Raw genomic sequence first — 26,578 nt, 5'->3', positions numbered from 1 at the left:
AGAGGAGATAGAAGCCTGGAAAGCTGGAGAGTCCCTGTCCGAGAAACAGATGGAGGACTAAAGAATGTGGACCAAATTAGCATGAGGGGCAAGAAACCACTAAGCAATACAGGATAAAATACTAATTAATGACAATAATTATGTAATTTGCCTCAATTTCTATAATATATTATCTATAATCTATAATGTGCTATATATATATATAGTGTATAAATAAGTGAAAAAAGTTTTATATTGGGTTAAGTGTGAAATGTTTTTAGCCCCACACGCATCTCTTCCTGGTGAGGAATAAAGCCTTACTCACTAACACTAAAAAGACAGTTTTACAGTGAGTCTTATTTATCTCAATGATTTTGGAGGTTTCTTGGTAACAGTAGCACCAGCTAGCAACCAGGCTGCACAGTAGGACAAAAAACAACTCTAAAACTTCCTGCCAGGTATTACTTCTGCAGTTGAAACAGTAGAAAATACCCAGCAAGTCCCTAGGGAGGGCCAACACCTGCCAGACTGCAGTCATGGGCCCAGGTGAACACCACAACAAAGCAACCCAATCCTCAGCTGCATGTTTCCACACACAGAAGGGGGTGAGATGCAAAGCTGCTTCCAAGATGAATAAAAAGCTCCAAGCCTGGAGCCACAGCGTGTTTGATCTTAACAAGCCCTGACAACTGCTCCCTGGTTAATGCATTTTCGTTTCCCACATCCTCTGCCCTCCCTATTTCCCCCCGGGCTGTGTTTCCCAGGGCCTGATACTGGGACACAGAAGTGCACAGCTGTAAGTGCACTCGTTCCTTGTGAGTAACAAGGAAATGCAGGGAGAGGCCTCTGGGAAGGTATTTGGAAAGATCATAGAACCATGGAAAATGCTGAGCTAGAAGGAACACATCAGGATCATTGAGTCCAACTCTTGGCCTTGCACAGGGCCCCCCAACAATCTCACCCTGTGACTCAGAGTGGTGTCCAGCTCTCCTGGAGCTCTGGCAGCCTTGGGACTGTGACCATTCCCTGGGGAGCCTGTCCAGTGCCCGAGCACCCTCTGGGAGAAGAACCTTGGAAGATCCAACCTAAATCTCACCTGACAGAGGTCCCTGTCATTTCCTCAAGTCCTGTCACTGGTCATGAGAGGGAAGAGGTCAGTGTCTGGCTGTCTGCTTCCCCTTGAGAGGATGTTGAAGACACGGAATCACGTAATGGTTTGGGTTTAAAGGAACCTTTAAAGATCGTCTTGTCCCACTCCCCTGCCTCTAGATCAGGTTGCTCCAAGCCTAGTCCAGCCTGATGTGGAACACTTCCAGAGATGGGGAATCCCCAAGATTAAATGTTCATCAGGGATAGAAAGATTTAATGTCCACTGGGAATAGAAAATAACAACAGGAAAACTTCCCTTACCCTGCTCTAGGCTGGGTGAACATCATTTAGGCCCAAAATGACAACTCTGGTCATCAAAATCCATGACTTTGGGGGAAAACCACTCTGACAGTGCCCAGGTGGATGCCCAGCTCCCCACCCCAGCTGCTCAGGTGCATCCTGTATAAACTGCATCAGTTCTGCACTTAGTGGTGGGGGGAAACAAAATCCACACTAGTAAAAATAAAAAGATGAACCAATAAAAATAAAGGCAGTTAAAATAGGAAAGGGAATGTTTAGCAGCTTTAAATGCTTACAAAACAGGCTGGGGAGCATATGGGCTGTGCCCAAGCATACCCCAAAGGTTGCCCACCCCCTTTACCTGCAGCACTGAAGACCAAAGCTGCAGCAGAGCCTGAGGAGCAGCTGGAAGGGACTGGGATATGCCAGCAAGCTTCAGCGTTGGCTGCAAGGACCCATGGAACACCCTCTCGGCTCCCACTGTTCCATCTCCGAGGGCTCACAGCTCTCCCACAACTCTGAGTGATTTGAAGCAAAGTGGTTGGACAAACCCCATGAAACAACTGAGGAGAAAAGACTCGCACATTCAGGGCCTCATGCAACACAAAAGCAAAATTACAGCAGCTCATCTCATTCAACCACACTTCCTTCCCCCAGATCTACAACCCCCATCACTGGCAGGAAGCTCCACCAACCTTCCCAGCTTCATCTACCACAGCTCACGCACTCCAGGCCTGGGGAGTGCTCTGCAGCATCCAGCTTCAGCCCTCCAGGCTGGGTGAGCATCCCAGCTCCAGCTGGCTCACTCTCAGGGTCCATCCCTACCATATCCTGCGTCAGATGCTCCCATGCTCCTGTGCTACTGCCAGGACTGCTGTGATGCTTTCCTGCTGCACCTGGCTGTGATGAAACCAAGCCAGGACTATGATGGCTTCTTTAATAAAAGCACCAATTCACAGAGCATCCATCCAGGCTGGGAAATTTTCTGCTGGCTGCAATCTCTCGTCTTGCTGCAAAAATAAACCCGTAGTGTAACACAGCAGCAGGTCAACAGCATCAGGGTCTTATAAAGCCTCAGGTTGCCCTTACCAGAGAGAATGGCAGAGAATTGGAACAACACGGTCTGTCATGTCCTTTCCAACAAAAACTCTTCTGGGATTCCATGATAATGCAAAACGGATTGCACATCAGATGCTTGGAAGGAGAACCTACAAAGAGATTAATAAAGACTCATGTTAATTTGTTTTTTAAAAACCCTACAATCCTGTATGTTTTCTAAATTACTTCCTTTTTTTTTTTACTGTAGTGCTTTGAAGAGGTTAAGAGAAAAGTGCCAGGAGCTGGTTCCTCTCTGCTCAGGGAAATGCTGCTGCTGAGAAGAGTTACTGCAACTGGCACAAAAACTCTAAAAGCCTGCTTACAAAAAATTCTCCACATAGCCCTGAGCTTTGTCAGAGGACGGCGCCTGCATCGTCTTGTCATGTAAGGAGGCCTGGCTACACAAACATTTCAGAGTCCAGCCCACAGTCTGAGAGGAGCTCCCCATCTTCTCCACACCCAAGGGCTGCCAGTAGCTCCCACATGAAGTAGTTGCCCCCACTCCCAGCTTTGTTTGCCCCCCGAGATCAGCGCTGGTCCCCAGCAGGGCTGTGAAACGTGAAAAGTTCTCATAAAGCGTGAGGTTTTGGGTGGGTCCCTTTCCTACGTGCAGTGGGAGGGCTGCAAACCCTGAGTATCCCAGGGAGACCAGTCCCAGTCCCACAGGGCAGGTTGCTGTGAGTTTGGCCAGGTTGAGTGGGGCTGGCTGGGCTTTTTGGGAAACACCCCCTCCCACAGGCACCACTCTTGACTTCCTCTTCCCCTGCGACTGCAGAAATAGGAAGGAAAGATTGGCGTACGTCACAGAGCTCCTGATGCCCAGCTATGTTTCCCAGCCGAAACTGAGAAGCTGAGACCATCCTCATCCCAGCCCAAGTACGGAACAGAGACGAGGGCAGGAGGCCAGGCAAGTACAGCATCTCAATTTTTATGCTTCTGTTCCTCCTTTCTTGCGGGGAGACAGGTAGGCAACGAAGGGTTTTGTAGTTCTGGTGTTTCAGTGGCATACTTTTATTATTCCTGATCTAACCTTTGGCCACTTGAGTTCAGGGAGCTTCAGGGAGCTTGGCATGGCATCCCTGCCTCAGGTGGGTCAGTCTGTGCAGCCTTTGCAAAGGCAGCTCGCCTGGTCTGTTCCAGTTTTGCCTTTGGAGGTAGCACTGAGCCCGGAAATGCAGGTGGTTATGGTGGGGAGGATGCCAGACCTCCAAAAACTTCCTTTCCTCAGCAGCCCATGGGCTCGGAAAGCAGAGCAGAGAGGGTGCAGCATGCTCTTCCCACGTCCTGACACATGGCACTGGGCAGGGTGGCACGGGCTGGGTGCTCACCTGCAGCACCAGGACTGGGGCTGCCACCTTCCCGTCACCCTCCCTCTTCCTAAGGGGATCTCCACCACTGCCAGCTGCTGTTGCAGTGGGAAAGAGGGAAGTGGCATGGCAGCATGGCATGAGGATGGCAGGCATGGCTGCCTGGAGGGCTCAGCACAGTGTCACCACCTGGAACGCCTGTGCACGGAGCTTCCCGGGTGTCCCTGCACCCCTGTGAGCCGGGGAAAATGGCTGGGACAGGGAGTGGGACCCTCCTTCTTCTCCTCCATCTCTGTGTGCTGCACACATCAAATACTCTGCAGGCGTGTGAGCCTGGGGAGGGCAGGTCCTTCCCAACACCTCAGTGGCTCTTGGATGCAGATGGAATGCAGGGCCCACGCCAGGTGTCAGGGAAGGCAGCCTGCTCCCTGGTTTGGATGCTTTTTCCAATGCCACAGCTACAATCCCCAGCCTTCTGGCAGGTGAGAAGCAAACAGGGGAGCACATGCGGCATCACCATATCTTGTGGCCAGCACGGCACTGCAGGGGGGCTGCTGAAAGCTGTGGGAAATCTCTAAATGGTGCATTTTGCTATCCCAGCTGTCACATCCTGCTTCACAGCGGTTTTGTGTTTTCTTGCTGCGGCTGCTGAATGATTTCAGCGGGTTGGAGGGTGTGGTGTCCCAAGGGCAGATCAGCCCGAAGGCAGCCCCTTCCCACCCGAGCAGGACCCTGATCCTGGCAGACCCAGCAGCACAAATCCCCTCCTTCCTTCCTCCCGGGGCAGGGCAAGGCTCCCAGGGGCACCCAGGGACCTTGGTGCTCAGAGCCAAGGGATGCCACAGACTAGGCAGGGACTGGGTGCACATGGGAGAGAGCTCGCCCCACAGATCTGTCCTCTGCAGCCACTGGAGGCTGCTGCAAAGAAATATATATAAAAGATATTCCTATTTCCTATAACATGGGAATAGATATGGATATTTGTATAGACACATAGATATAGATAGATGTTAGATATAGATATAGATATAGATTTAAATATTTAAAATAAGTTTATATATTTATAAAAATATATAATATATAATATTATATAAATATAAATATATAAGTTTATATATTTATGTTTATGTTTTTCCTGTGATTTACATATACAAAATATGTATGAAAAGACATATACACAAACACTGAGTGTGATACTCTGCATGGACTGGGAAAGACATGTCTGTGACCACCTGGGTGGGATCTATCTGCATCACCCAACTGAGTGACAGAAAAATCAGCCCCAGACAAGTGACATCCACTCTCCCATCCTCACCATATCCCACTCTGCTCATTTCCCTTCTGTGCTTGGGGTCTGGAGCTGCCCAGGGGTGGGAAGGAGCAGCTCTGCTGGGTGCAATACCTGGCATCTGTGTCACAGCATGATGGTGACCAGGGATGCTTGGCAGTGTGGAGGAAGCACCCACGGGCTCTGGCACTAGTGGAACTTCCCTATTACAGGTGAATGGTGCAAACATCACAGGAATCCCCCCAGGATATTGGGCATGTGTGCATATCCTCCCTTTTTGTGGGAAAACAGATGCTTAGCAAAGCCCTGATGGGAACTTGTGGCTAACAGACTTCAAAACTCATCTCTGCTGTTGAACACTTGTTTTATTTATGACAACAGGATCACTGCTGGCATCAACACTTCCCCCTTCAGCCTTATTTATAACTGCCAGCTTGCTCCTCCATGCAGCACAGCAGCCAGCTCCATCCCAACACAGCAGCCCCCAGCATGTCCTGAGTGCCAGAGTGCCCCAGCTCTGCACCCTGCCCACAGGCAGAGCAGCAAGGACAGCACCCAGCATTTAACTTATGCACCTTCCCTGAGACCACCTTCACATCTTCTGGCACACAGACCCCTGGGGGGCATCTTTCCCTAAGGCAGATGGTGGAATATCCTGGTGGCTTCTGTAAAAGGCTCTTGCTGAAGAAGAGGCTTGATCCCGAGCCACCCAAGGCATGTGGTGAGGAGATCACATCACAGGGCCGAGAAGGACCCTGGTCCTGAGGTGCAGCTTTGTCCCCCTGATGCCACCATGCAGCCCTGGCCAGGAAGCAGAACCTGGTGGCAATGTGTCCTGCCCTTAGCTGGGTTGCTCCATCTTGGCACCCCACTCCCCACTCTGGGGTGAAAGTGGTTGTGAAGTTCTGCAGTTCTGCTCCTTCACACCAGGGCTGTAGGATGGGCTATGTGCACCCCTCTACTTGCCTGAACTTATGGGAAAGAAGGAGAAAAAAGGAACTTCACAGGCAGAGCACATGCAGAAGAGGGGTTGGTGGCGACTGTGAGTCTGGCATGAGCTGAAGGGATCATCAAGGGGGTTGGAGGAAGTGCTGCTGAGGCCTATGTCAGAGCTCTGCACATTCAGAGTCAGGCTGAAAACCTGCTTTGCCCTCCTCTGAAGGCTGTAAGGAGGCAGACAAAGGCAGAAGCCCCATTTGTTTGCTTTGAAAGCCCTCTGCTCACCTGCCCACACATCACAGAGTAATTTCTCTACATGGCGGGAGAACTGTTGAACTTCCTGTTATGTTCTCTCCAAGTGTAAGGATGTGCTTCACACTCTTGTGACAAGAGCAAGAAGCCACTGTGGGGGTGAAAAAGGCATCCAAATGCAGCTCACAACATGAACTCTACTTTACAATACTTGATAGCAGCTAGCACTGGGGGTGTATTGAGACTATTTCTGGAGTTTGGGAGCTTTTTTTAACCCAGTTTTAAGGTTGCTCTATTTTATGAGATGAGCCTGTAAGCAGGAAACTCTAACCTCCAGCAAAAACGAGGAGCTCACAGAGCTCTATCCCATCACCACTGCACACTTTGGCATGGCAGCAGGAATTAAATGCTTGGAAACACTGGGCAGGTGGAAAAGCAGGAGCTCATTGAGTCCATGGGTTTGGTCCTCACAGCATGTGAGGGAACTTCTGGTTTGTAGCAGAATCGGAGCCTAATTAGGCACATTTGGGGTGTCAGTCACTGAGTTCTACAAGAAACAAAGGCAGAACCCACTTTTCTTTCCTGCAAGCTCAAACTCTTTAGGCAGAATCTGGAGGTGACAAAAATGTGTTGGGCCAGCTAACCAAAGGGCGTGCATGACTCATAGACGGGGACATTGCAGCTGTGACAATAAATTATGCCCTGAAAATCTTACCGTGGGTGACTGTGGTGGTGGAGAGGAACTTGCAGAGCTTTTTGTCCAGAAGGGCTCTGGCCACCCACCATAGGATGGTCTTGTGCAGATGTGGCAGAGTGAGCTCCCAGGCCACATCACCCTCAGGGTTTGGCTGGGTGACACCAGCAGTGCCTCTTGGTGGCTGTGCAGCAATGTGGTGCTGGCTGTGGAGCTCTGCCAGGGGCACTGCATCCAGGGTAGGCAGGCTGGGCTTCCAGATGGCCCCAGCTGTAATCAGTGATGGCCACCACCCTTAGGGTCCTGCCACATCTCAAAATCTATGGCACAGCTGGGCACCAAACCGCACTGTGCAAACATCACCCACTGACCTACCCAGACTTTCTCTCTGCCCTTGGGAGGAGACCAGACATCCTTTCAAGGCTGACCAGTGTCATCCTCAGCTGGGGTGGTGTCCTGGAGAGGCTGATGAGCTAAGACAGCACACACTAATGCCTCAGATGATGCCTCAGAAGGGGATCTGAGCAGCCCTCATGTACAACCTGCCTCAGTGTCTTTTGACAGTTTCTCTTGTTTTCTCATTTCCACATCTCTCTGATCTGTTTATTTGGTGAGCTGACAGGAAGGGGTGATGGCAGGAGCCAAGGAGTGGTTCTTGTCTTACTCAGGGCAGCTATCAGAGCTATTTTGAAACTGATGACCTGGTTTTCAGACACTGTGTCTAGTATTGCTACAAAGCGCAATGTCTGTTGTTCCTTTTACTTTTTTATTCCTCTTTTTTTCTTTTAACAAATTCCTCTTTTCTGACTTCCCCATGTTCCATGTTGCAAGGCCATTACACGGTCAGGGTTTGCTCTGCTGGGAAAGGTGTGACACGTGACAGTGTTAATGAATGTGATCTCAACACAGGTTGCCCAGAGAGAAACTGTGGCTGCCCCATCCCTGGGGCACATCCCAGGTGGTCACAGGGGTGCTTTTTGTCCTGCAGAAAATGCCTCGTGACTGCTGCCTCCAGCTGCCAGCAGTGACCTGGGTGCTGCTGCTGGTGACAACAGGTGAGCCTGACCTGCTTCCTCCCAGCACCTTTCATGGGCAGTGAAAGAGTGGGGGGGATCCAAAATGCTGCCCGACAGCAGGGGGAACACAGCATTGAGAGGTCTGCAAAGGCCATGTCCTTCCACTTCCTGGGATCTGGAGTTAACACCAGCCAGCCCAGCTGAAGGACAGCAAGGCAGCTGAGGGCCCTTCCAGAGCCCCCAGCATTGGTTTGAGAGGCAGGGCAGGCTCAGGCCAGCATGGGTGCCCACTGTTGGTGTCTGAGCACCCCCAGCTGCCCCCCACACCAACTCTGTCTTCTTGCCTCTCCAGCCTTTGCCATGGAGTGCCCCAAGATCAAGGTGGGGACGTGCAAGGACTGCATTCAGTCTGGTCCTGGCTGTGCCTGGTGCAAGAAGCTGGTAGGTCCTGTAGCCTGTCTAGTTGTCACCCCCCAGCAGTCAGCTACAGGCATCAAGCCAGTCACCCTTCCTGCCTGGCTCTTCCTGACTTCATTGTGGGAGTGTTTCATGTCCTGAATGGAGGATGGGGCCAGGAGGGATCCAACAGCCATGACCTTTCTCCATAAATACCCATCAATGGTTCTCTTTTCTCCATCAATGCCCTGGAAACCTGGTTTGGGGACCAGGTAATCTTGTAAGGTGCCTGTTCACCCCCTGCTCCTCTGATTTCTGTTTCCCTGCTGGTGTTGTCACACACAGGATTTCACCAAAGCTGGCGAGCCTGACTCCATCCGCTGTGACACCATTGAGCAGCTGAAGCAGAGGGGGTGCCCAGGCAGTGAGATTGAGTTTCCAGGCAATGAGATCAGAAAAACACAGGACAAGCCCTTAAGCAGTGAAACACAGCTGACTCCACAGGAGGTGCACCTGAAGCTGAGGATAGGTAAGCTCTGCCTGGCGTTCCCAACACCCTTCTTCTTGTGGCCTGCCAGCAATGCCCTTCCACTCATCCCCAGACTCACCTGAGACACAGCAGCATGTTGCAGCCTGCATTTCCACCCCTTTTCTTCCAAGAGAGAGGAGGGGTGGGTGATGGCACAAGCTGGCCCAGCACCGCAGCTGATGCCGCTGTCCCTGTCCCTCAGGCCAGCCTGCTGTGTTTGAGGTGAAGTTTCGCCGTGCCATGGGGTATCCCATTGATCTCTACTACCTCATGGACCTCTCCTACTCCATGCTGGATGACCTGGAGAACGTGAAGAAGCTGGGAGGGGAGCTGCTCAGGGCTCTGGAGAGCACCACCCCTTCTCGGCGCATTGGTGAGCGTGGTGGTGTTCGCAGGGGTCCCAGGATGAGGGAAGAGACGAGAATGTTGACTCCATGTTTTAGAAAGCTTGATTTATTATTTTATGATATATATTGTATTAAAACTATACTAAAATTATACTAAAAAATAGAAGAAAGGATTTCATCAGAAGGTTAGGTAAGAATAGAAAAAGAATGATAACAAAGGCTTGTGACTGACTGAGACAGTCCGGACAGCTGGACTGTGATTGGCCATTAATTAAAAACAACTACATGAGACCAATCACAGATCCACCTGTTACATTCTACAGCAGCAGATCATTATTGTTTACATTCTGTTTCTGAGACTTCTCAGCTTCTCAGGAGAAAAAAATTTAAGGAAAGGATTTTTCATAAAACATGTCTGTGACAGGTGAGCCTGTCATCAGCCTGGCACATCTGTTTGGGAAGAGCTGCAGAGCTGGAGGAGGATGTGGGAAGTGGACAGCAGGTGTCCTCTGCCAGGCTGAAGAGTTTGGCAGGGCAAGGGACATGGGCACGTACACAGGGGCCAGCAGATTGCCCTGTGCCCTGTCCCTGAAACTGTAGTCTGGCTGCCCTAGGGTTTGGCTCCTTTGTGGACAAGACGGTGCTGCCATTCGTGAACACGCACCCCGAGAAGCTGCGGAACCCCTGCCCCAATAAGGACACCAAGTGCCAGCCTCCCTTTGCCTTCAAGCACATCCTGTCGCTGACGGACAACGCCCAGCAGTTTGAGAGTGAAGTGGGCAAGCAGTTCATCTCAGGGAACCTGGATGCCCCAGAGGGAGGGCTGGATGCCATGATGCAGGCAGCAGTGTGCGGGGTGAGTCCTGCACCCGCCCTGCTGCCAGCAGCTGTGCTCAGGCAGGAGGGCTGCTGCCCACACACATCCTGGAGAGGGCTGCTTTTCCCCCTCTCCACGTGGGCTCGTGAAGCCCATCCTGCCTAAGTTCTAATCTGGCAACAGGGCAGGTCACTCTGGCGAGTACAAGAGAGCATCTTACCCCAGAGCCTCCTAACCCTGATCTCCCTTAACCCACCTTCCTCCTGCCCCCTGCCCCACGCTGTGGCTGGCACAAGAGTTTGGAAAGCGTGCCCATTGGCACTGTCCTGCCAGCCTTGCTCAGGGACAGGGGCCACTCTCTGTGCCACTTGCAGGACCAGATTGGCTGGCGCAACGTGACCCGCTTGCTGGTGTTTGCTACTGATGATGGATTCCACTTTGCTGGGGATGGCAAGCTTGCAGGCATCCTGACCCCCAACGATGGCAAGTGCCACTTGGAGGACAACATGTACAAAAGGAGCAATGAGTTTGTAAGTACCTGGGGGCTGTTCAGCATCTCCAGCACCCCCCACCTCCCTCCCCCAGGCACAAAAGACAATATTATGTAAAATAGCCTGTTACAGACAGAGACCAAAACATCACCTCAATCACCATAAGTTGTGCTGCCATACCAGAAGTGTCTACTCTTCTGCTGGTGGGGGAGGTTGTGCTGAGTTTGATATCCTTCTCCCCATTCAGGACTACCCATCTGTTGGCCATCTGGTCCAGAAACTTGCCGAAAACAACATTCAGCCCATTTTTGCTGTCACCAGTAGGGTGGTGGATGTTTACAAGGTGAGAATATGTCAGATGGTCCAGGTGCCTCCATCCCCTTCCCAGGAGAACAGACACAGCTCTGTGTGTGTCTCTGGTGCTGTCTCCTGCTCTGCTGTCATGTGTTAGGAAGTGCCCACCTCTTTGCTCTCCACTGCAGAAACTCAGTGAGATGATCCCAAAGTCAGCAGTGGGGGAGCTGAACAAGGACTCCAGCAACATCATTGAACTCATCCAAGTGGCCTACAATGTAAGTGCTGGAGTTCCCACCTCTCCAATGACATCACCTGCATTTCCAGAACCACCCCAGGCAGCTGAGATCCTGACTTGTGGTGCTCTCTGGCTCTTCTTCCTGACCTGCAACCCCATACCCTCTTGGTTTGGTCTGCTTTTGGACTGATGGCACTTTCTCCACCATTTTTCCAAAGAACCTCTCCTCGCGGATCATCTTGGACCATTCCACCTTGCTGGACACTCTGGATGTCAAATATGACTCCAAATGCAAAAATGTCAAGGACTCCATGGATGAAGCAAGAGGCAAATGTGACAATGTCAAGATCAATGAAGAGGTATGCTCTCCTGTACCAGGAACACTCCACAGCTTGCACAGCTTCTGTTGCCCATCCTGTTTAAAGACAGGAACCCTGGTTGCTCTTCCAGGCTTTTTGTTTATATTAATTAATTGCTAAGAGTGTCCAAAATGCTATGGGATGCGGGAGATCCTCCTTTGTTCTGAGTGTGCATGTCCTCAGCCTAGGGCCAATACCACACTCTGACAGCTGGACATCTGGCCCTCCCCTGTCCTACTCTGCACTTTCTAGGTCACCTTCAAAGTGAAGGTCACAGCCAAGGCGTGCATTCCAAACTATTCCTTCACCATCCGGCCGCTGGGCTTCACAGACACCATCACTGTCCACGTGGCCAGCAACTGCGACTGCCACTGCAACGACAAGACTGACCCAGCTGCTTGCAATGGGCAAGGCAGCATCGAATGTGGGATCTGCAGGTACATGCTGTCCACCCAAAACACGATTTCAAATGCTGCCAGAGCTGGGGAATAGCTGGGTGAGGGATCTTGGGCCAAGCCAGGGCTGGGCTCTGTAGCTTTGTACAAACTTTTTTTGGTCAGAGAGGTGGATTTGTGCATTCCCCTTGGAACTGTCCCCTGTGTACTCAGAGGCAGGGACACAATGAGCTGATTCTTCTGCTGGTGGAGGTTATGCTGTTTTCCTGAGGGCCTCAATCCCTCCAGCTATCCAGCCATCCATCCCAGTATCAAATCATCCACCAATCCACCCACTGAGCAGACAGAGATTTCTGTAGAAATCTCTCAAAATCCCATTTCTTGGCTGCATCTCACAAGAGTCTTTAAGTGTAATTATTGCTTCATGGCCTCTCAGTGACAAGGAGAGGAAAAGACTGGGTTTCCTCAGGAAATACTCATATCTCCTTGGCAAGAGCTTGGAAATTATAAACATAACAATAACTTCTGGGCATTTATTTGGTGTTGTGAATATGACTGGTAGAAAAGCAGCATTTCTGAGGTTTTCTTCCCTGCTCCAGCATGGAGTTAGCACCAACATGCTGTCATTTTTTTTGGTGAGGCTGTCCCAGATTTGCCACAGAGGTAGCAAAGGAGAGGTCTGGGCCCTGTGCATGCCTCATGCCCACTGACCCAAGCTTGCTCCTCTCCTGTGATGGCAGCTGCAACTCAAGGTACACAGGGAAGAACTGCGAGTGCGACACCAAAGGGAAGAGCAGCAAGGAGCTGGAGAGCAGCTGCCGCAGGGACAACAGCTCGGTGATCTGCTCGGGGCAGGGGGACTGCGTGTGTGGGCAGTGCGTGTGCCACACCAGCGACGTGCCTGGCAAGTACATCTACGGCACCTTCTGCCAGTGTGACAACATGAACTGCGAGTTCTTCAATGGCTCCCTCTGCGGCGGCCCAGGTGATGCCCCTGGGACGGCTTCTCCACTGCTTAGAAGAATTCAGTGCCCAGGGAGATGTGGCCTTTTTGTGCCTTCACCCCTGGGTTATGGAGCTGCTGGGTCCCACCACACCATCCTGTAGGACCTCCTTGAGGGTGGTGTGGTGAGGGCAGGGTGGGTGATGCTCTCCAAGCATGGGCAGAGGGAGGGTGGCCTGGCTGTCTGCAGGATCTGAAAGATCTCTTCCTCTGCAGCACGTGGGAAATGCGACTGCGGGGCGTGCAAGTGCCAGCCTGGGTATGAGGGCAGTGCCTGCCAGTGCCAGCAATCCACGGAGAACTGCCTCAACACCCGCAGACACGTGTGCAGCCTCCGTGGGACCTGCCTCTGCAACCGCTGCCAGTGCACGGGAGGGTACCAGCCCCCCTTCTGCCAGGAGTGCCCAGGCTGCCCTTCTCCCTGTGGCAGATACATGTGAGTGATGGGCACAGGGGCAGCGGGGATCCCCAGTATCCCAGAGATGCACAGGCAGGGCCCAAAATGCCCAAATCCTGGTGAGAGGCTCTCTGCCCCTGCAGATGTGAGCTGCAGCTGCTTGTTTTGCAGCTCCTGTGTGGAGTGCAAGTTCTTCGGCAGCGGCCCCTTTGAGAAGAACTGCTCCCAGGCCTGTCCCAACATCCACCTGTCCACAAACTCAACAGAGGAGAGGACAAATGATAGGAAATGCAGGGAAAAGGATTCCCAGAACTGCTGGATGTCCTTCCATATGGTCCAGGAGGATGGCGATGAGATTTATACGATCATCGTTGATCCTGAGAGAGGTATCCCATCCCTGCTCCTCCTGCCCTGCCACAGGCAGGCTGCCAACCCTGCCATGGCAGCCTCGCTGCTTCACCGGGGGCTGCAGCCTGACACTGTCTGTCTGTCTGTCTGTCCCTCAGAGTGCCCACAGCCTCCCAACGTCCCACTGATCGTGGGTGGCACCATTGCTGGCGTGCTCCTCTTTGGCATTCTGGTCCTGGTCATCTGGCGCTTCCTGATGGAGCTGCTTGACCGCCGGGAATACCGCCGGTTTGAGAAGGAGAGGCTTAAAGCCAAGTGGAATGATGTAAGAGAGCCCATCCGTGCCAGTGGGGGGTTCTGGGGTGCCCAGATCCACTGGGGAGGGGACAGTAGGAGGGGACATCCTTTCCAGAGACAGCCATGTAGACCTGAGCCCTCCCCACTGCTCGTTTTTCAGCCCAGCTGGATTTTGCCATTTAGGGGCCTAAATATCCTATGGATAAATATCCTACAGCCTAAATATCCTTCTTCCAATGCTGTCTGTGCTGTTGGCATTGGGATGGGTGGGATGGGTAATGTTTTGCTGGAAAGCCCAACACAAGCCTCTCTCTTCTCTCCCTCCAGGCTGATAATCCCCTCTTCAAGAGTGCCACCACCACTGTCGTCAACCCCAGGTTTAATGAATGAGGCAATACTTGGCAGCACTGGGATGCACTGTTAAATACGGAAATGCCAAGCTAAGGAAAGCTCAAACTAAGGAATTCCTAAACTAAGTCTCCTATCCCTTCTTCTTTATCCTCATGGTTTCATCCCTTCTTCCAAGAGGCCCCCGTCATGTCAAGTGCTCACTGAGGGACTGCACCCATACCAGCCTCCTGGCCCACTGCTTGATGATTGTGTTAGTGGAGCTGGTAGAGGGAAACACCACAGGAATATGCAGTGGCTCCTGTCCCATCTCCTGATGCTAACTTTGCTTTCTGGCAGCAGTCTTGGACACAGAGCCTCAAAGCCAGCTGAGAGCACAGAGTGCTTCCAGCTTTGATTTTGAGCTGGGATTTCAATACTGCCATCTCTCTTCTGCTGCAGCAGAATCTGCCTCCAGGATCTGCTCCATGCCTTCCCCTGCTGCATTGGTCTCCACCACTATGCAACGTTTTCCAGAGAACTCACTGCTGAGTAGGACATAAGGGGTCCAAGCAGCTGCTCTAGAGGCTGCAGTGATATGATGGGCCCTGAGGGCTAGTCAGCACCTCTACCTTGTCATGAAGAGCAGCTGGATAACATGCACTGGATCTTTTTCCCAAATCACCAACTGCTTCATGACATCACTCAAATCTACCTCAGGCAAGGTTCTGCCTGGGCTTCTGCATGCTTGGCCTAATTCCGTCATGCCTTGAAGTCCCCTGCATTGTAAGGAGCCACTGATTGATCTATGAAACTTGATCTGTGATCTATGAGCACCTGGAAGATGAAGGTTGCAGGTCAGCCATAGCTTCTTCCACGCCATCTTTGCCAGCATGTCAGACACACCAGGAGCCAGCTGTGCAAAACACCTGGAAGTACCCAGAGCATCTCCAGCTCAGCACATATCCAACCACACACAGCAGCCAGTTGTTCTTACATTGTGGGTCATTCCTATGAAATGATGGTGCAATTCCTTATTTGCTTTAAGTTTGGGATTCATTTGCAAAGACTTGTATTGTGTTGCATCTTTGTTTGCTCTCTGAAGCAGTTTAATGTGAATAAAGATTAATATGTAAATTAAATACATCTGTCCTGCTAAGATTAAGGTGCAAGGGCAGCAGCTAAAGCATTCTTTGGAGAAACTACAGTCACACCTTGTCATTGCTGACACTGTTTTCCATAAAAACAGTGCCTGGGAAAGATCCCATCTAGAGAAGCAAACTGTTTTCTACACAATTTGCCATCTATGCCATGAATGGTGCTCCCTTTGCAAACCAAAACTGACTCTCTGAATATTGCAGAACAGTGTTTGTCCTGCCTGTGTGCTGGCAGCTGTACATAGACTACCTCAAATGAGATTGGCAGTGCTACATCAGATCAGGGGTCAATTTGGGCCATTTTATTGTTCTTAAGCAGTGACTGTGAGGGTCTAGGGCAAGGTAAGAAGAAAGAAAGTGTGTCTTCCTAGTACTATCCCAGGCTGCAGCTACTTTTGACCTCAGGACCCTCAAAATGTTGTCTTGTTTTTGCTAAGAGCAGGCTGGGGCACACCAGTGAGGTCACAGAATCATGAGATCATTAAGGTTGGGAAAAAACTTTGAGATGATTGACCATCTAACCACTACCCCAGCACTGCCAGGTCCAACACTAAACCATAATCTTAAAGTCCCACGTCTACACACCACATCCCTGAAGGCCAGGCTGCCAAGGTTACACAACTGAGCCCCTGGAGAGGCTTTCTGGGCACTTGGCCTGACAGACTCCTCTCAGCTGGGAAAGGGAGAAAGGCCAAACTGCTTCCAGGGGGCTGCAGGAGCTGCCAAACCACATCCCAAGAGAAACGAAATCACCCAGCTGAGCCAACAGTCTGTGCCTTTGTTTTTATTACAACAAGCAGCTCCCCATACATTTAATCCACTCTTGTGCCAAAGGGAAGACTTCCAAAGTTCTTCAGATAATGGGACCAGCCCCACAAGTCTTCCAAGCAGAAGTTCAGGTTCCGTGCCAGACGCTTTATCAGCAGGTAGGTGCCACCCAGCCCTGCTGCCCCCACAACAAACAGCCCTCGATTAATTACCTGCAAGTGCAAAGAGAAACCCCAACATCGTCACCGGCTGGCCCCTACCCTGCAGCACCAAGCAAAGTCATCTCACCTGAGAACATCCCACCACCAAAGCTGAGCAGTGCTGGTGTGCAGGATGCTCCCAAGGCTCGTGGCATGGGGAGGGTGGGCGCCACCCCTGACCAACCTTTGTCTGCCATTTCCAGCGCTGAAGGGCCTCGTGGTAGCGAATTCTGGTGAAGGTCACCTGGGAGGGGGGGCAGGAGAATGTCACCAGCCCAAAGCCAGGCAGGAGGAGCTCACAGAAGTGGGGACTGGCTTACCATGGTGTACAGTGGGACGATGGTGGAAGGCATGAGGGCGTGCAGGAAGTTGTCTACGCGCTTGCGGAAGATGAACCACGTGGAATTGACGTGCTCGCGCATCTGCAACAGAGCAGCCGTCACCCCTGTGCAACGGGCTTTGCCAGAGCTCCCTGTGCTTTGCCAGCTCTCCCACTGTCCTGGAGGGGATGCAGTGCCTCCTCAGCCCCAGTGACATTCCCAAGGAGCTCTGAGGCTAAAGCCTGCCAGGGTGAGTGCCCAGCAGAGGCCCTGCCTGCTGCGTGCCTCCTGAGAGCTCTGCTGTGGGGCTCACCTACCTCTACATAATTGTACATGGCTAAATCTGAAATTGCATGGTCATCTGGCACCCTCAGTCTGGAGAACTCAGGGAGGCAGGCAGCTGGGAGAAGAAAGAAACAGTTGACAGGCAGCTCCCTGCAGGGCACCCAGCTGCCCTCAGGTGCAGAGGGATGTTCCTCTGCTCCCTCACGTCCCCAGCCACATCACTTACCAAGGTCATTGTGGAACTGGTCCATTAATTCATCAAAGACCAGACAATCTTCAAAGCCCTGGGAGGAATATTAGGGGATTAACAGGCATAAACAGGACCCATATATTCAGGAGAAGTGCTCTCATGGATGCTTAGCTGGTGTAGCTCTTTGGTCCCACTGACCACAGCTTCAGACCAGGAGTTTTACTCCAGGCCCTTCTGACAGGGGTCTTGAGAGAAATTGAGGGACTTGCCCTTCCCAGCTGCCTGGACCCCCCTTCCATATTGTCCTCTGTCCATGGGAAGGTGGCATCACCACCCTGTCCCCTGTCCTTCCCAGGAGGACATCCTGACGGGAGCTCAGCCCTGCCAGTGCCGAGGACATGAGGCTGTGGGACAGGCCAGCCCATGAACTCTACAGAGTTAAACACTAAAACCAGGCATTTGTGGGTGAAAGAAGTGGGATCCCCACCAAGAGGGACAGGCCAGCCATGAACTTACTGCATTCATGCCCTGTCCATAGAAGGGCACAACAGCATGAGCAGCATCTCCCATCAGCACGCACCGGGAGGAGAGGTTGTAGGAGGAGCACTTCACAGAGATCATGGCCTGGGCTGGCAGCAAAAAGTAATCGTGCTTCAGCTCTTGCCTTCAGGTAAAACAACAGATTTTGGTGTGTGGGACCACGAGAGAGAAGAGCAAGCTGTGCCACAGCCAAGCTGAGGAAGCCAGGCCACAGACACTGTCAGCTCTGGTGTGCAATCCCCAAGCCTGTGCACTAGGCTGTTTGTGCTGGGAAAAATGTGGAAGTCAGCTTCCCCCCTGTGGACCAGACATTTTGTCTGCAGGTTTTAAGTTCTGCACATAATTAAATTAAATCAATAACTTGGTTATTGACATCTTGGTTCTCTTATTGCGAGCAGTGGTAGATGTTGGTCAACGTGGGAAGGACATACCAGAAAATATCTGAGTTTCTCAGTTAATATGAAGTCCTGGGATAATTCATTTTAAGAGGAAAGGAAACTGCCTAGCCCAGCTGAGACTGTTGATATCATCCAAGAAAAAGCCCATCCCATAATAGATACCTGTGTTGATGGGTGAAAAGGGGAGATGGGAGCACTTACTCTCCGATGAGGGGAATGGCATCTGGGAAGTAGGTCTGGAAAAACCCCAGCACTTGCTCGCCTGTTGTGAGCTTCTCAAACTCCTCAAAGGGCATGAAGAGCGTGCAGGTGAAGGACTTGTCCTGCCAGCCAGGAAAGAGGGTCAGTCAGAAGCCCAGAGAGCAGAGAGAAAACCTGAAGCAGCAGCTCAGTGCCCAGCCTGCCACCTGGCAATCACAGTGACCCACTGGCACAGCAAGGGATGAATGTTTGGCCACCCCTCTCTCATGCTGGGCAGGCACAGGGGAGGCAGAAACAGTGTGTGACCGGGCCTGGCTCACTGTCCTGATGCTCCTGGTATGTAGTTTACAGCATCCAGCTGCAGAGTGCTGCTTTCTGGGGGTCTGGTTGGGCTCAGGTGTGTGGGCAGAGAGAGGTGCCACAGGTACCTACCCAGCACTGCGAGGCAGGACTGGCTCTGAGCACCCTGCCCTGCACCTTCTCAGGCTGTGGTCAGCCTGGCACAGGCTGGGTGTCCCTCCTGGCTCTTCCCTGGGTCTGTGCCAGTATGTGCCCTGGTGGCCAAGAATGCCAGTGGCACCTGGCTTGTGTGAGAAACTGTGGCCAGCGGGAGCAGGGAGGTGATTCTCCCCCTGTACTCAGCACTGGGGAGGCCACACCTCGAGTACTGTGTCCAGTTCTGGACCCCTCGGTTTAGGAAGGACATTGAGGTGCTGGAGCATGTCCAGAGAAGGACAACAGAGCTGGTGAAGGGGCTGGAGCACAAGTCCTGTGAGGAGCAGCTGAGGGAGCTGGGGGTATTTAGCCTGGAGAAAAGGAGGCTCAAGTGGAAACCTCATCACTCTCTACAACACTCTGGAGACCTCATCACTCTCTACAACATTCTGGAGACCTTATCACTCTCTACAACACTGATAGGGGGATGTAGCCAGGTGTGGGTCAGGCTCTGCTGCCAGGTAACGAGGGACAAGATGAGAGGACACAGTGTTAAACTGCACAAGGGGAGGTTTAGAGTGGGCATTAGGAAGAATTTCTTCACAGAAAGGGTGATCAGACATTGGAATGGGCTGCCCAGGGAGCTGGTGGAGTCACTGTCCCTGCAGGTTTTTAAGGAAAGACTGGATGTGGCACTCAGTGCCATGGTCTGGCTGATGAGGTGGTATTAGGTCATGGTTGGACTCTGTGATCTCAGAGGTCTTTTCCAATCTAATTGATTCTGTGTTTTGGTTATCCTGTGACTGCTGACCCTCCCAGTCCCTGCCACCACAGCCGTTCATCCCCACCAGCCCCATGCTGTGCCCCATGAGAACATGGCCTGGGTTAGCACCATGTTGGGCAGTGCAATCATCATGAAGGTGTTCCTCGGCCAGATGTGGAGGTAGTTTGGTTCCATGGCAAACTGCAAGAGAAAGAAAATTGCCTTGTATCCTTGACCTGCCCTGCTCAGCTGCCCCAGCCCAGGCTCTGGCTCTCCTGCACCCCAGCACAACAGTTCCCATGGGAAGACACAACAACTACAGGGCCCCTTTCTGGTCCCTGATGCTTCAGGGAGACACAGGGCAAGGGAAAGAGGAAAGAGCAAGAAATACAGGCAAAAATCGGGTGCTTTGCAGTTGCTGATGTCCTCAGAGACATGTTCCCATACCTCCAGGACCTCTCAGAGCCAGAGTTAATCCCATCTTGCCAGGAAAGGCTCTCTGGGATTTTTGCATGCAGGACCAACATTGCCACCACTTTTGGAAGAGGAAGAGATCCCTGCCTTATCTTAGGAAAGGTTTAATCCCCTGCCTGAACCCCAGGTGAGAAATTAACTCTTCCAAAGCTGTTGCAGCAGAGCCACAGTGAGAAGGGGGTGAGATATCCAGCCTGTGAAGGTTGTAGCACCGCTGGGACAGGCACACTCACATCTCCATCCTTGGGAGGGATGGTCAGCTCCATGTAGCCGTGAGGAATGTACTCATGGCTGTAGTTGAAGCGCGTTTGCCTCATGAACTGTTTCCTGACTGTTGAGAAGGCTCCATCACACCCCACAATGAGGTCATAGGTCACTTCCAAGGTCTGCTGGTCAGATCTGAAAGCAGGAAAGCACCTTGGATCAATCTGCTCCTTAAGGCCCCTTCCCACCCTAAGCATTCCATGATTCTGTGGTTAATCCTCCTGTAACTCCAGGCCAGCTCAGCACCACTGTGCCCAGAGGATCTGCCTTTTGCTAAATGTATTAATTAAATAAATTAATTAAAATGTATTAACAGTCTTCTAGGATGGGGGGAAGATTGGCTCTCACTGTCTGGGAAGCACAGCTTTAGGATGAATAATTATCCTCTAGTTTATCCAAAGCATAACTCTGCCAGGTTTACTCAGCAATGCACTTTGGGGATAATGCTGCTGTTTTGCAGAGCCTGCAGCACCTGCCAGGAGGATGGGGGGCAGGACCAGAACTTCTGTGAAAGACTGTGAAACAAGGTCATGGAACCTCAGAGTGGTTTGGGTTTGCAGGGACCTTAAAGCTCAGCCCATTCCAGCCCCTGCCATGGGCAGAGACACAGGACCAGGCTGCTCAGAGCTTCATCCAGCCTGGCCTGGAACGCTCCCAGGGATGGGACATCAGCAGTTACCCACCCTCCCTGATGAGCAATCTGTCCCTGAGCCCAGTGCTATGGATACTGGTACATTTATCCCCTGCACAGGTCAGGAAGTGTGTGCCTGCTGCCAGCCTTAGGGGCTTAGGGAATTGCTTAAACCTTCCTCATCTCCCTATGAATGCTGCCTTGATGTCTCTCCTTTCCAAAGCTGGCACAAGGTTTTGCCTGCACAGTAGTTTCAAAACTGAGATTGCTCAATTGTTTGAGGTTTTATGAATGATTAAGCAGAAACTAACTGACCACAGTGCTTGATCCCACGCTTGTCCAGGGATTACCTTTTAATGGATAATGTCCCCAACTCTGCATTGCACCCGAGGAGCTTGTGTCCAAAGAACAGTTTTGTGTTGGAGTACTTCTCAGCAGCTGTGAAAAGAAAACACAACTAAATGTAGAGGGGTTTACTGTGACTGCAAAAAATATTTCCAAGAGATCCCTAAATTATAGGGACTTTTGCCATTACAGCAAATGATTTGCATGTTGCATGAGGGCCAGCAGGCAGGGCACACTGGGACTGGTCAACCATGGTATAAACTACTTGAAAAATGCAAGGAATCCTGCAAGGATCTTTTTCTTCCCCACAGTGACATGAGTCATTGACTGCTTTCCACCATCACTGTTCAGGATGGGATGAGGTGCCTGCAGTCAGTGGGGAATTTGCATAAATTTGGTCTGGTCTGATTTGCCATAGAGCTCCAATTTTTATTTGTTTCTGTACAATCAGGGGTTATGGAAAATGCCCAAATCCATGACATGGCCGAGGAGGTGTCTCCTGCTCAGCTGGGAACCAGCACAGGTTTTCCTCTGCTTGTTCAGGTTTGGACTTTCTGAGATCTGGTTAAGGGAGCTTGGGGCTCAAAGTCTTCTCGTCACAGGGCAAACCCTAAATCCCCAGCAAAAAGTGTATTAGAAGAATTTGCAAACAGAAGTGACAACCTACCTGTCAGCAGCTCTTTGTTTAAGTTTGCTCTGTCCACAGAGAGAATGTACTGCAAGGCAAACGAGCAGTAAGCTTTGCTGAAGGACACTCTGCATGGCCAGACAGGAAACCATCCCCTTCCCTCATTCTCTCCAGCCTCTCCCACATCCATGAGCCCCACACTGTCCATGACACAGAGACACAAATGCTAACAAAGTCCTCTTGTGCTCTGCAAAGCAGCTCCAGTACCTGGTCCTTCTTCCCATAAGGGATGGAGTATTTTTTCCCTGAAGGTGTGTGTATCCTCCTTGCCCTCATGGGAATGCCCTTGGCCACAATCTGAAACAGAAGGGAACAAAACCCAAACTTCTGGCCAAAACTGTGGCTTTTTTAGTGCAAATTACAAAGCATTATCCCCTCCCCCAAGCACTGAACTCCAGGGAGAATGGGGAAGCTCTTTCCTCACACATTTTCAAATCACCAGGGAAAACTTGAGCAGGGTTGTCATGTCAATTTACTACACTTTATTGAGATTACTTACAAGCTCATGCTCATAAAAATCAGAGGGAAATTGTTTTTGGATAGAGGGGACATGAAAAATCCCAGAGTGCTGGACAGGGCAGGGGATGAAAGCCAAATGACACCCTGGGACTGGGATGTGTGTTGTCAAAGCCTGGGCTCCTCTGCAGGGACCCAGGGAGCAGGAGATCCCACCAGTGCCAGCAGCTGGATGTTAAATGGCAGCCAGTACCCTGCAGAAGAATGCTGGGCTCCCAGCCAAGCGTGCTGGGCAGAGAGCAGTGTGGATGGATTTCAGGGGTCAGCCCAAAGATCAAGGTTTTCTGGGAAAATACAAATCTGGGCATGCCAGTGGGGAAAACAGCTGCCTTTATTGCATCCTGCTGTATTGCATCAGCTCTTTTGGGAGTCCATCTACTCCTGCCCTGCTTGCCCTCTGCTCCAGGAGGGAGGTAAACACTGGAAGGAGCTTGGTGTCCCAGGGAACAGCAGCACTGCCAGCAGCAGAGCCCAGCTGCAGGGGTGGGCAGGATCCTGCTGGCAGATGTGCTGTGAAGCAGGGGAGGGCGAGACAGAGTAGAAATTCTCCAGAGTAGAAATCCATTTTGATTTAGGTGGAATGTACATCTTTGAGTTAGAAAACATAGCTATGTAACCTGTGCAAAAGCCTAGGCTCAGAGAAACTGCTCCAGTGAAGGACAGAGATAAGAGAGGAGAGACAGAAAGTGATAAAGAGAGACAGAGACTGCTGTGGGAGCAGGTCAACGTGACCTAGGAATTCTTTCTGATAAAGAAGAACTAGCGGCAAATGTCACACGAAATTTGTAAAAATGAATATGTATGAACCTATTGTGAAATTGTATGCATGTGTATTTGAGAGGGGGATAAAGAGGGACCTGAAGTTCTCAGAAGTATGCATGCCATGCCTTTTAAGGAGAGTAATCTCCACATTAGGTGCTGTAATAAACATACCGGCTTTACAACTTTCCCAAAGTTGTAGAGTTTTTAGTTATCTCCGCAAAACAAGAGCCAGACTGCAGTGGAAGAGGGACAAGAAAGGACAGAGAGCAAGAGAAGGTGGCAGAGTACCTGCTCCTCCATGCCCACGGCTCGCAGGGCTTGGCGTCCCCGGTGGGACAGGGCCAGGTTGATGCTCCTGCCCCGGGCAAAGCTGGACACTCGGATATCTGCAGGGGAGAGACACGGAGCCACTGACAGCACAGCCTGCTGGGGGGCAACACCTCCCAAACCAACAGCAGCAACAGCAGCAGGGCTAGGGGGAGCCCTGCCTGGACACTCCGTGCCACCTCCAGCCTGGAAGGAGCAGCAGCTCCACTCCAGCCAAGGGAATGCTGGATTCTGACAGCGCCCCATGTGCCAGAGGGGTGCTGATAGCACTGAGAGCCATTGACATGAAGAGCCATCCCCCCTCTAAATGGAGCAGGCTGAGCAATGGATGCCTGCCAGGTTCTGCTGGGGCCCACAGACTGATGCTTTTTGGGACATTGGCAGGTCACCTTCTTTGTGGCTGATCAGATGGAAATGTCTGGGCATTGGCTTGTTCCAAGCTGCCTCATTTAGACTTGCTGGGCTGTCTGGCCAGTGCATGGGGCACAGCCTCCTCATCCCAGCATGTGTATCAGTGTAAGCAAAGGGCCAAAAACTGGAGCAGGGCAGTAGGATCCATCCAGAAGGCAGGTAAGAGCAATCAGAGGCTGTGGAGCTTCTGGCAACGTTAAGCTGTGCAGCAGAACTGCCTGTTCTGAGGTCTATCAGGGCAGGAAGAGTTGCCACAGAGTGTCAGGCATGGCTCCTCCCTCCCTTCACTGCACACTTGAGTTATTTCCATGCTATTATTCCCACCTGCCAGTTGGCTTGCCACCTCTGCCCAGGTCTTTTTTGTCTGCCAGCTGACAGACACTGAAGATGAACACTTTCTCTGCCTTTGAGCCAGCGGCTTGGCTCTAAATCCTAATTTCTCTTTTGTGGTGCCTTGTGGACCTGGAGGCTCCATCTCTTCACCTGACCCAGCACTGTACTATAATGCTTTCTGCAGAGACCAGGCTTCAAAGGTGAGGATTTGAATCAGTGTTTAAGCCAAGAACATAAAAAGGGCATCATTTCAGCAGCTAAAGAGGGGGTTCCCTCCACACAAGATGAACTTCAAAATAAGTGCTCCTCTCCACCACAGGAGCTAAAGGGGACAGAGAAAAGAATACCCCCAAACTGCCACTCTCAGCTTTCATTATTTTCTTACAGTTTCAGTGAGCTCAGACAGTAATGATCAGGCTGACCTTACCTTCCCTGGCTTCATAAACATCAACATGGAAACCTCTTCTAGCCAAGAAACAGGCATTTAATGCACCCACCTGCAAGACAAGGATCAGGAAGGGTGGATGAAGTATCTCAGAGGTCACTGCTGAGATGCACCAAAGGAAAGAAGTGATCAGGGGATGCAGCTCAGCATAGACAGGGAGGCCCTTTGACCAAGAACCTCAGGAGACCTTTTACTGAAGAGCGGTCCTCTGCCAGCCCTGTGTGTTTGCAGAGTCTCCAAGGCAAAAACCACCGCTCAAAACTCTTTTTATAAAGTCATACCAAGCTCAGGCTTGTTTACACACAGCAACTGAATGCAGCAGGGCTCACCTCTTCAGCCAGAGACAGCAGGAGCTGGTGTAGGCAAGCTCCAGCTCCTCTCTGGACTGTGTTTACCTTCCTCACCAGTATTCAGGGCATAGCAGCATTCCCTTGGGAACACAGTGAGGGAGAACACTACAAATATGTCCTGTTCATAATTTAAACTATTTTTAAAATTTAATTTCCATATGAATTGTTGTCAGCACTACAGCCTCTTCTGTCATCACTCATTCTTTTCCAAGAAGCTAATGGCCAAAAAGTCAAGAGAGAGATGGAGGTGCTGCAATGCCCTAAGCTGTCATAGAATCACAGACTCATGGAATGGTTTGGGTTGGAAAGGATGCTAAAGACCATCTTGTCACAACCCCCTGCCATGGGCAGGGACACCTTCCACCAGGCCAGCTTACTCAGAGCCCCATCCAGCCTGGCCTTTAGTGTCACACCTCTCTGCGAGTAGCAGTGGATGAAAACCATTCCCAAACAAAAGTGGGCACGGGGAGGTGTTTCCTCTCAGCCTGACATTTACTGGTGTCAGTTCTTGCCAAGCATTTCACATTAGAGCTTTGGTTGCAGCCAAAATCAGCCAAGGGACAGGGGAACCTGGCAGCCCAAACAAGGACTGGAGTTTGGTGTACCTGGGCACCACTGCTCCAGCCACCCCCAAACCCTTCACCCAAGAAAAGAACAGGAGCCTCCCACAGCAGGAGCTCCATCAACCCCTCCTCAACACCCCATCATCTGACAGAGGAATGGCTTTAAGAAAAACATTCACCCCCACATTCAAGCAGTGTTTTCACAGCCCCAGCTCCCCAGCAAACATGCAGCAGCTAAAAGGCATTTCCTACCAGACCACCACCAACAACAGCAACTCTTTTCCCTCGTGGGTCCCAGGGCTCCATGCTGGCTCAGCCCCTGGGTCTCAGCTCCCTGCTCTGTCTCCGATCCCTCTGCTTCTCCCCAGCCCCACTGCCCTTGCCAGCGGGGAGGGGTAGGGAAGGAATGTGGGTGGCTGAGTCATGCCTGGGCTCCTCTCCCCCCAATTCACATTAAAGTTTAACTCCCAGCCCAGGGACTGCCAGGGAGTCAGCCTGGCTGAGCCTGGGGCGTTGAGATGGCAGCGTGGTGTTATTCAGTCGGGCTCCTTTGGAAATTGCAGAGCAGTCCTGCAGTCTCCAAGGAACACACAGAGCAGGAGGAGAACTTCCATTGGCCAGGCTTTTGCTGGTTCTTCACTGGGATACAACTGCAGAAGCAGTGGTGGGGCAATGTGGAGTGACTTCTGGAACCTCTCCTGAGGGTGGGATGTGAGCCATGCTGCTTTCCCAGGAACCTCATCCCATCTTTGAGGACATCTCTCATCCAAGGAGGCTGTGTGTGTGTGGCTCAGGGTTTTGGGGTGTGATGCTTAGGAGAGGGTCCATGCCTGCTCTGCAGAAGCTTTCCAGGGCTTAGACAGGGCTGTGAGGAGCCATCTCTGCAGGCATCATTTCACATGGAAATGCTCTGCTGAGCCAGTGCTGCCCACAGTAAACATTGCAAAGGGAGGAGCCAATTAGAGCCAAATACAATAATTAAACAGCAGACAGTGAAACTGCAGATATTTGT

At 51.5% G+C, this 26,578-nt stretch overlaps 2 protein-coding genes across 2 annotated transcripts; one reads left to right on the top strand and one right to left on the bottom strand.

The window, feature by feature from the left end:
• Positions 1-7,937: 7,937 nt before the first annotated feature.
• Positions 7,938-15,342, top strand: ITGB2 (integrin subunit beta 2). Its single transcript, XM_066553421.1, has 15 exons — positions 7,938-8,001; positions 8,315-8,403; positions 8,704-8,887; positions 9,090-9,260; positions 9,849-10,090; positions 10,426-10,581; positions 10,790-10,885; positions 11,025-11,114; positions 11,293-11,433; positions 11,686-11,870; positions 12,569-12,813; positions 13,048-13,267; positions 13,400-13,614; positions 13,735-13,901; positions 14,201-15,342. Exons 1-15 carry the CDS (start codon positions 7,938-7,940, stop codon positions 14,261-14,263), a joined length of 2,328 nt encoding a protein of 775 aa, XP_066409518.1. The 3' UTR covers positions 14,264-15,342.
• An 827-nt stretch (positions 15,343-16,169) lies between these two features.
• Positions 16,170-25,872, bottom strand: KMO (kynurenine 3-monooxygenase). Its single transcript, XM_066553690.1, has 15 exons — positions 25,819-25,872; positions 24,636-24,705; positions 23,426-23,523; positions 22,067-22,156; positions 21,839-21,887; positions 21,177-21,264; positions 20,165-20,330; positions 19,587-19,658; positions 18,260-18,381; positions 17,637-17,784; positions 17,157-17,214; positions 16,963-17,045; positions 16,646-16,747; positions 16,510-16,569; positions 16,170-16,337 (listed from the first exon to the last, which is right to left on the bottom strand). The coding sequence occupies exons 1-15, from the start codon at positions 25,870-25,872 to the stop codon at positions 16,170-16,172; spliced, it is 1,428 nt and encodes a 475-aa protein (XP_066409787.1).
• Between the last annotated feature and the right edge of the window lie 706 nt (positions 25,873-26,578).

This window comes from Molothrus aeneus, chromosome 7 (genome assembly GCF_037042795.1).
Source record: "Molothrus aeneus isolate 106 chromosome 7, BPBGC_Maene_1.0, whole genome shotgun sequence".
Taxonomy (NCBI): Eukaryota; Metazoa; Chordata; class Aves; order Passeriformes; family Icteridae; genus Molothrus; species Molothrus aeneus.
This window is presented reverse-complemented; position numbering and strand designations above follow the sequence as displayed.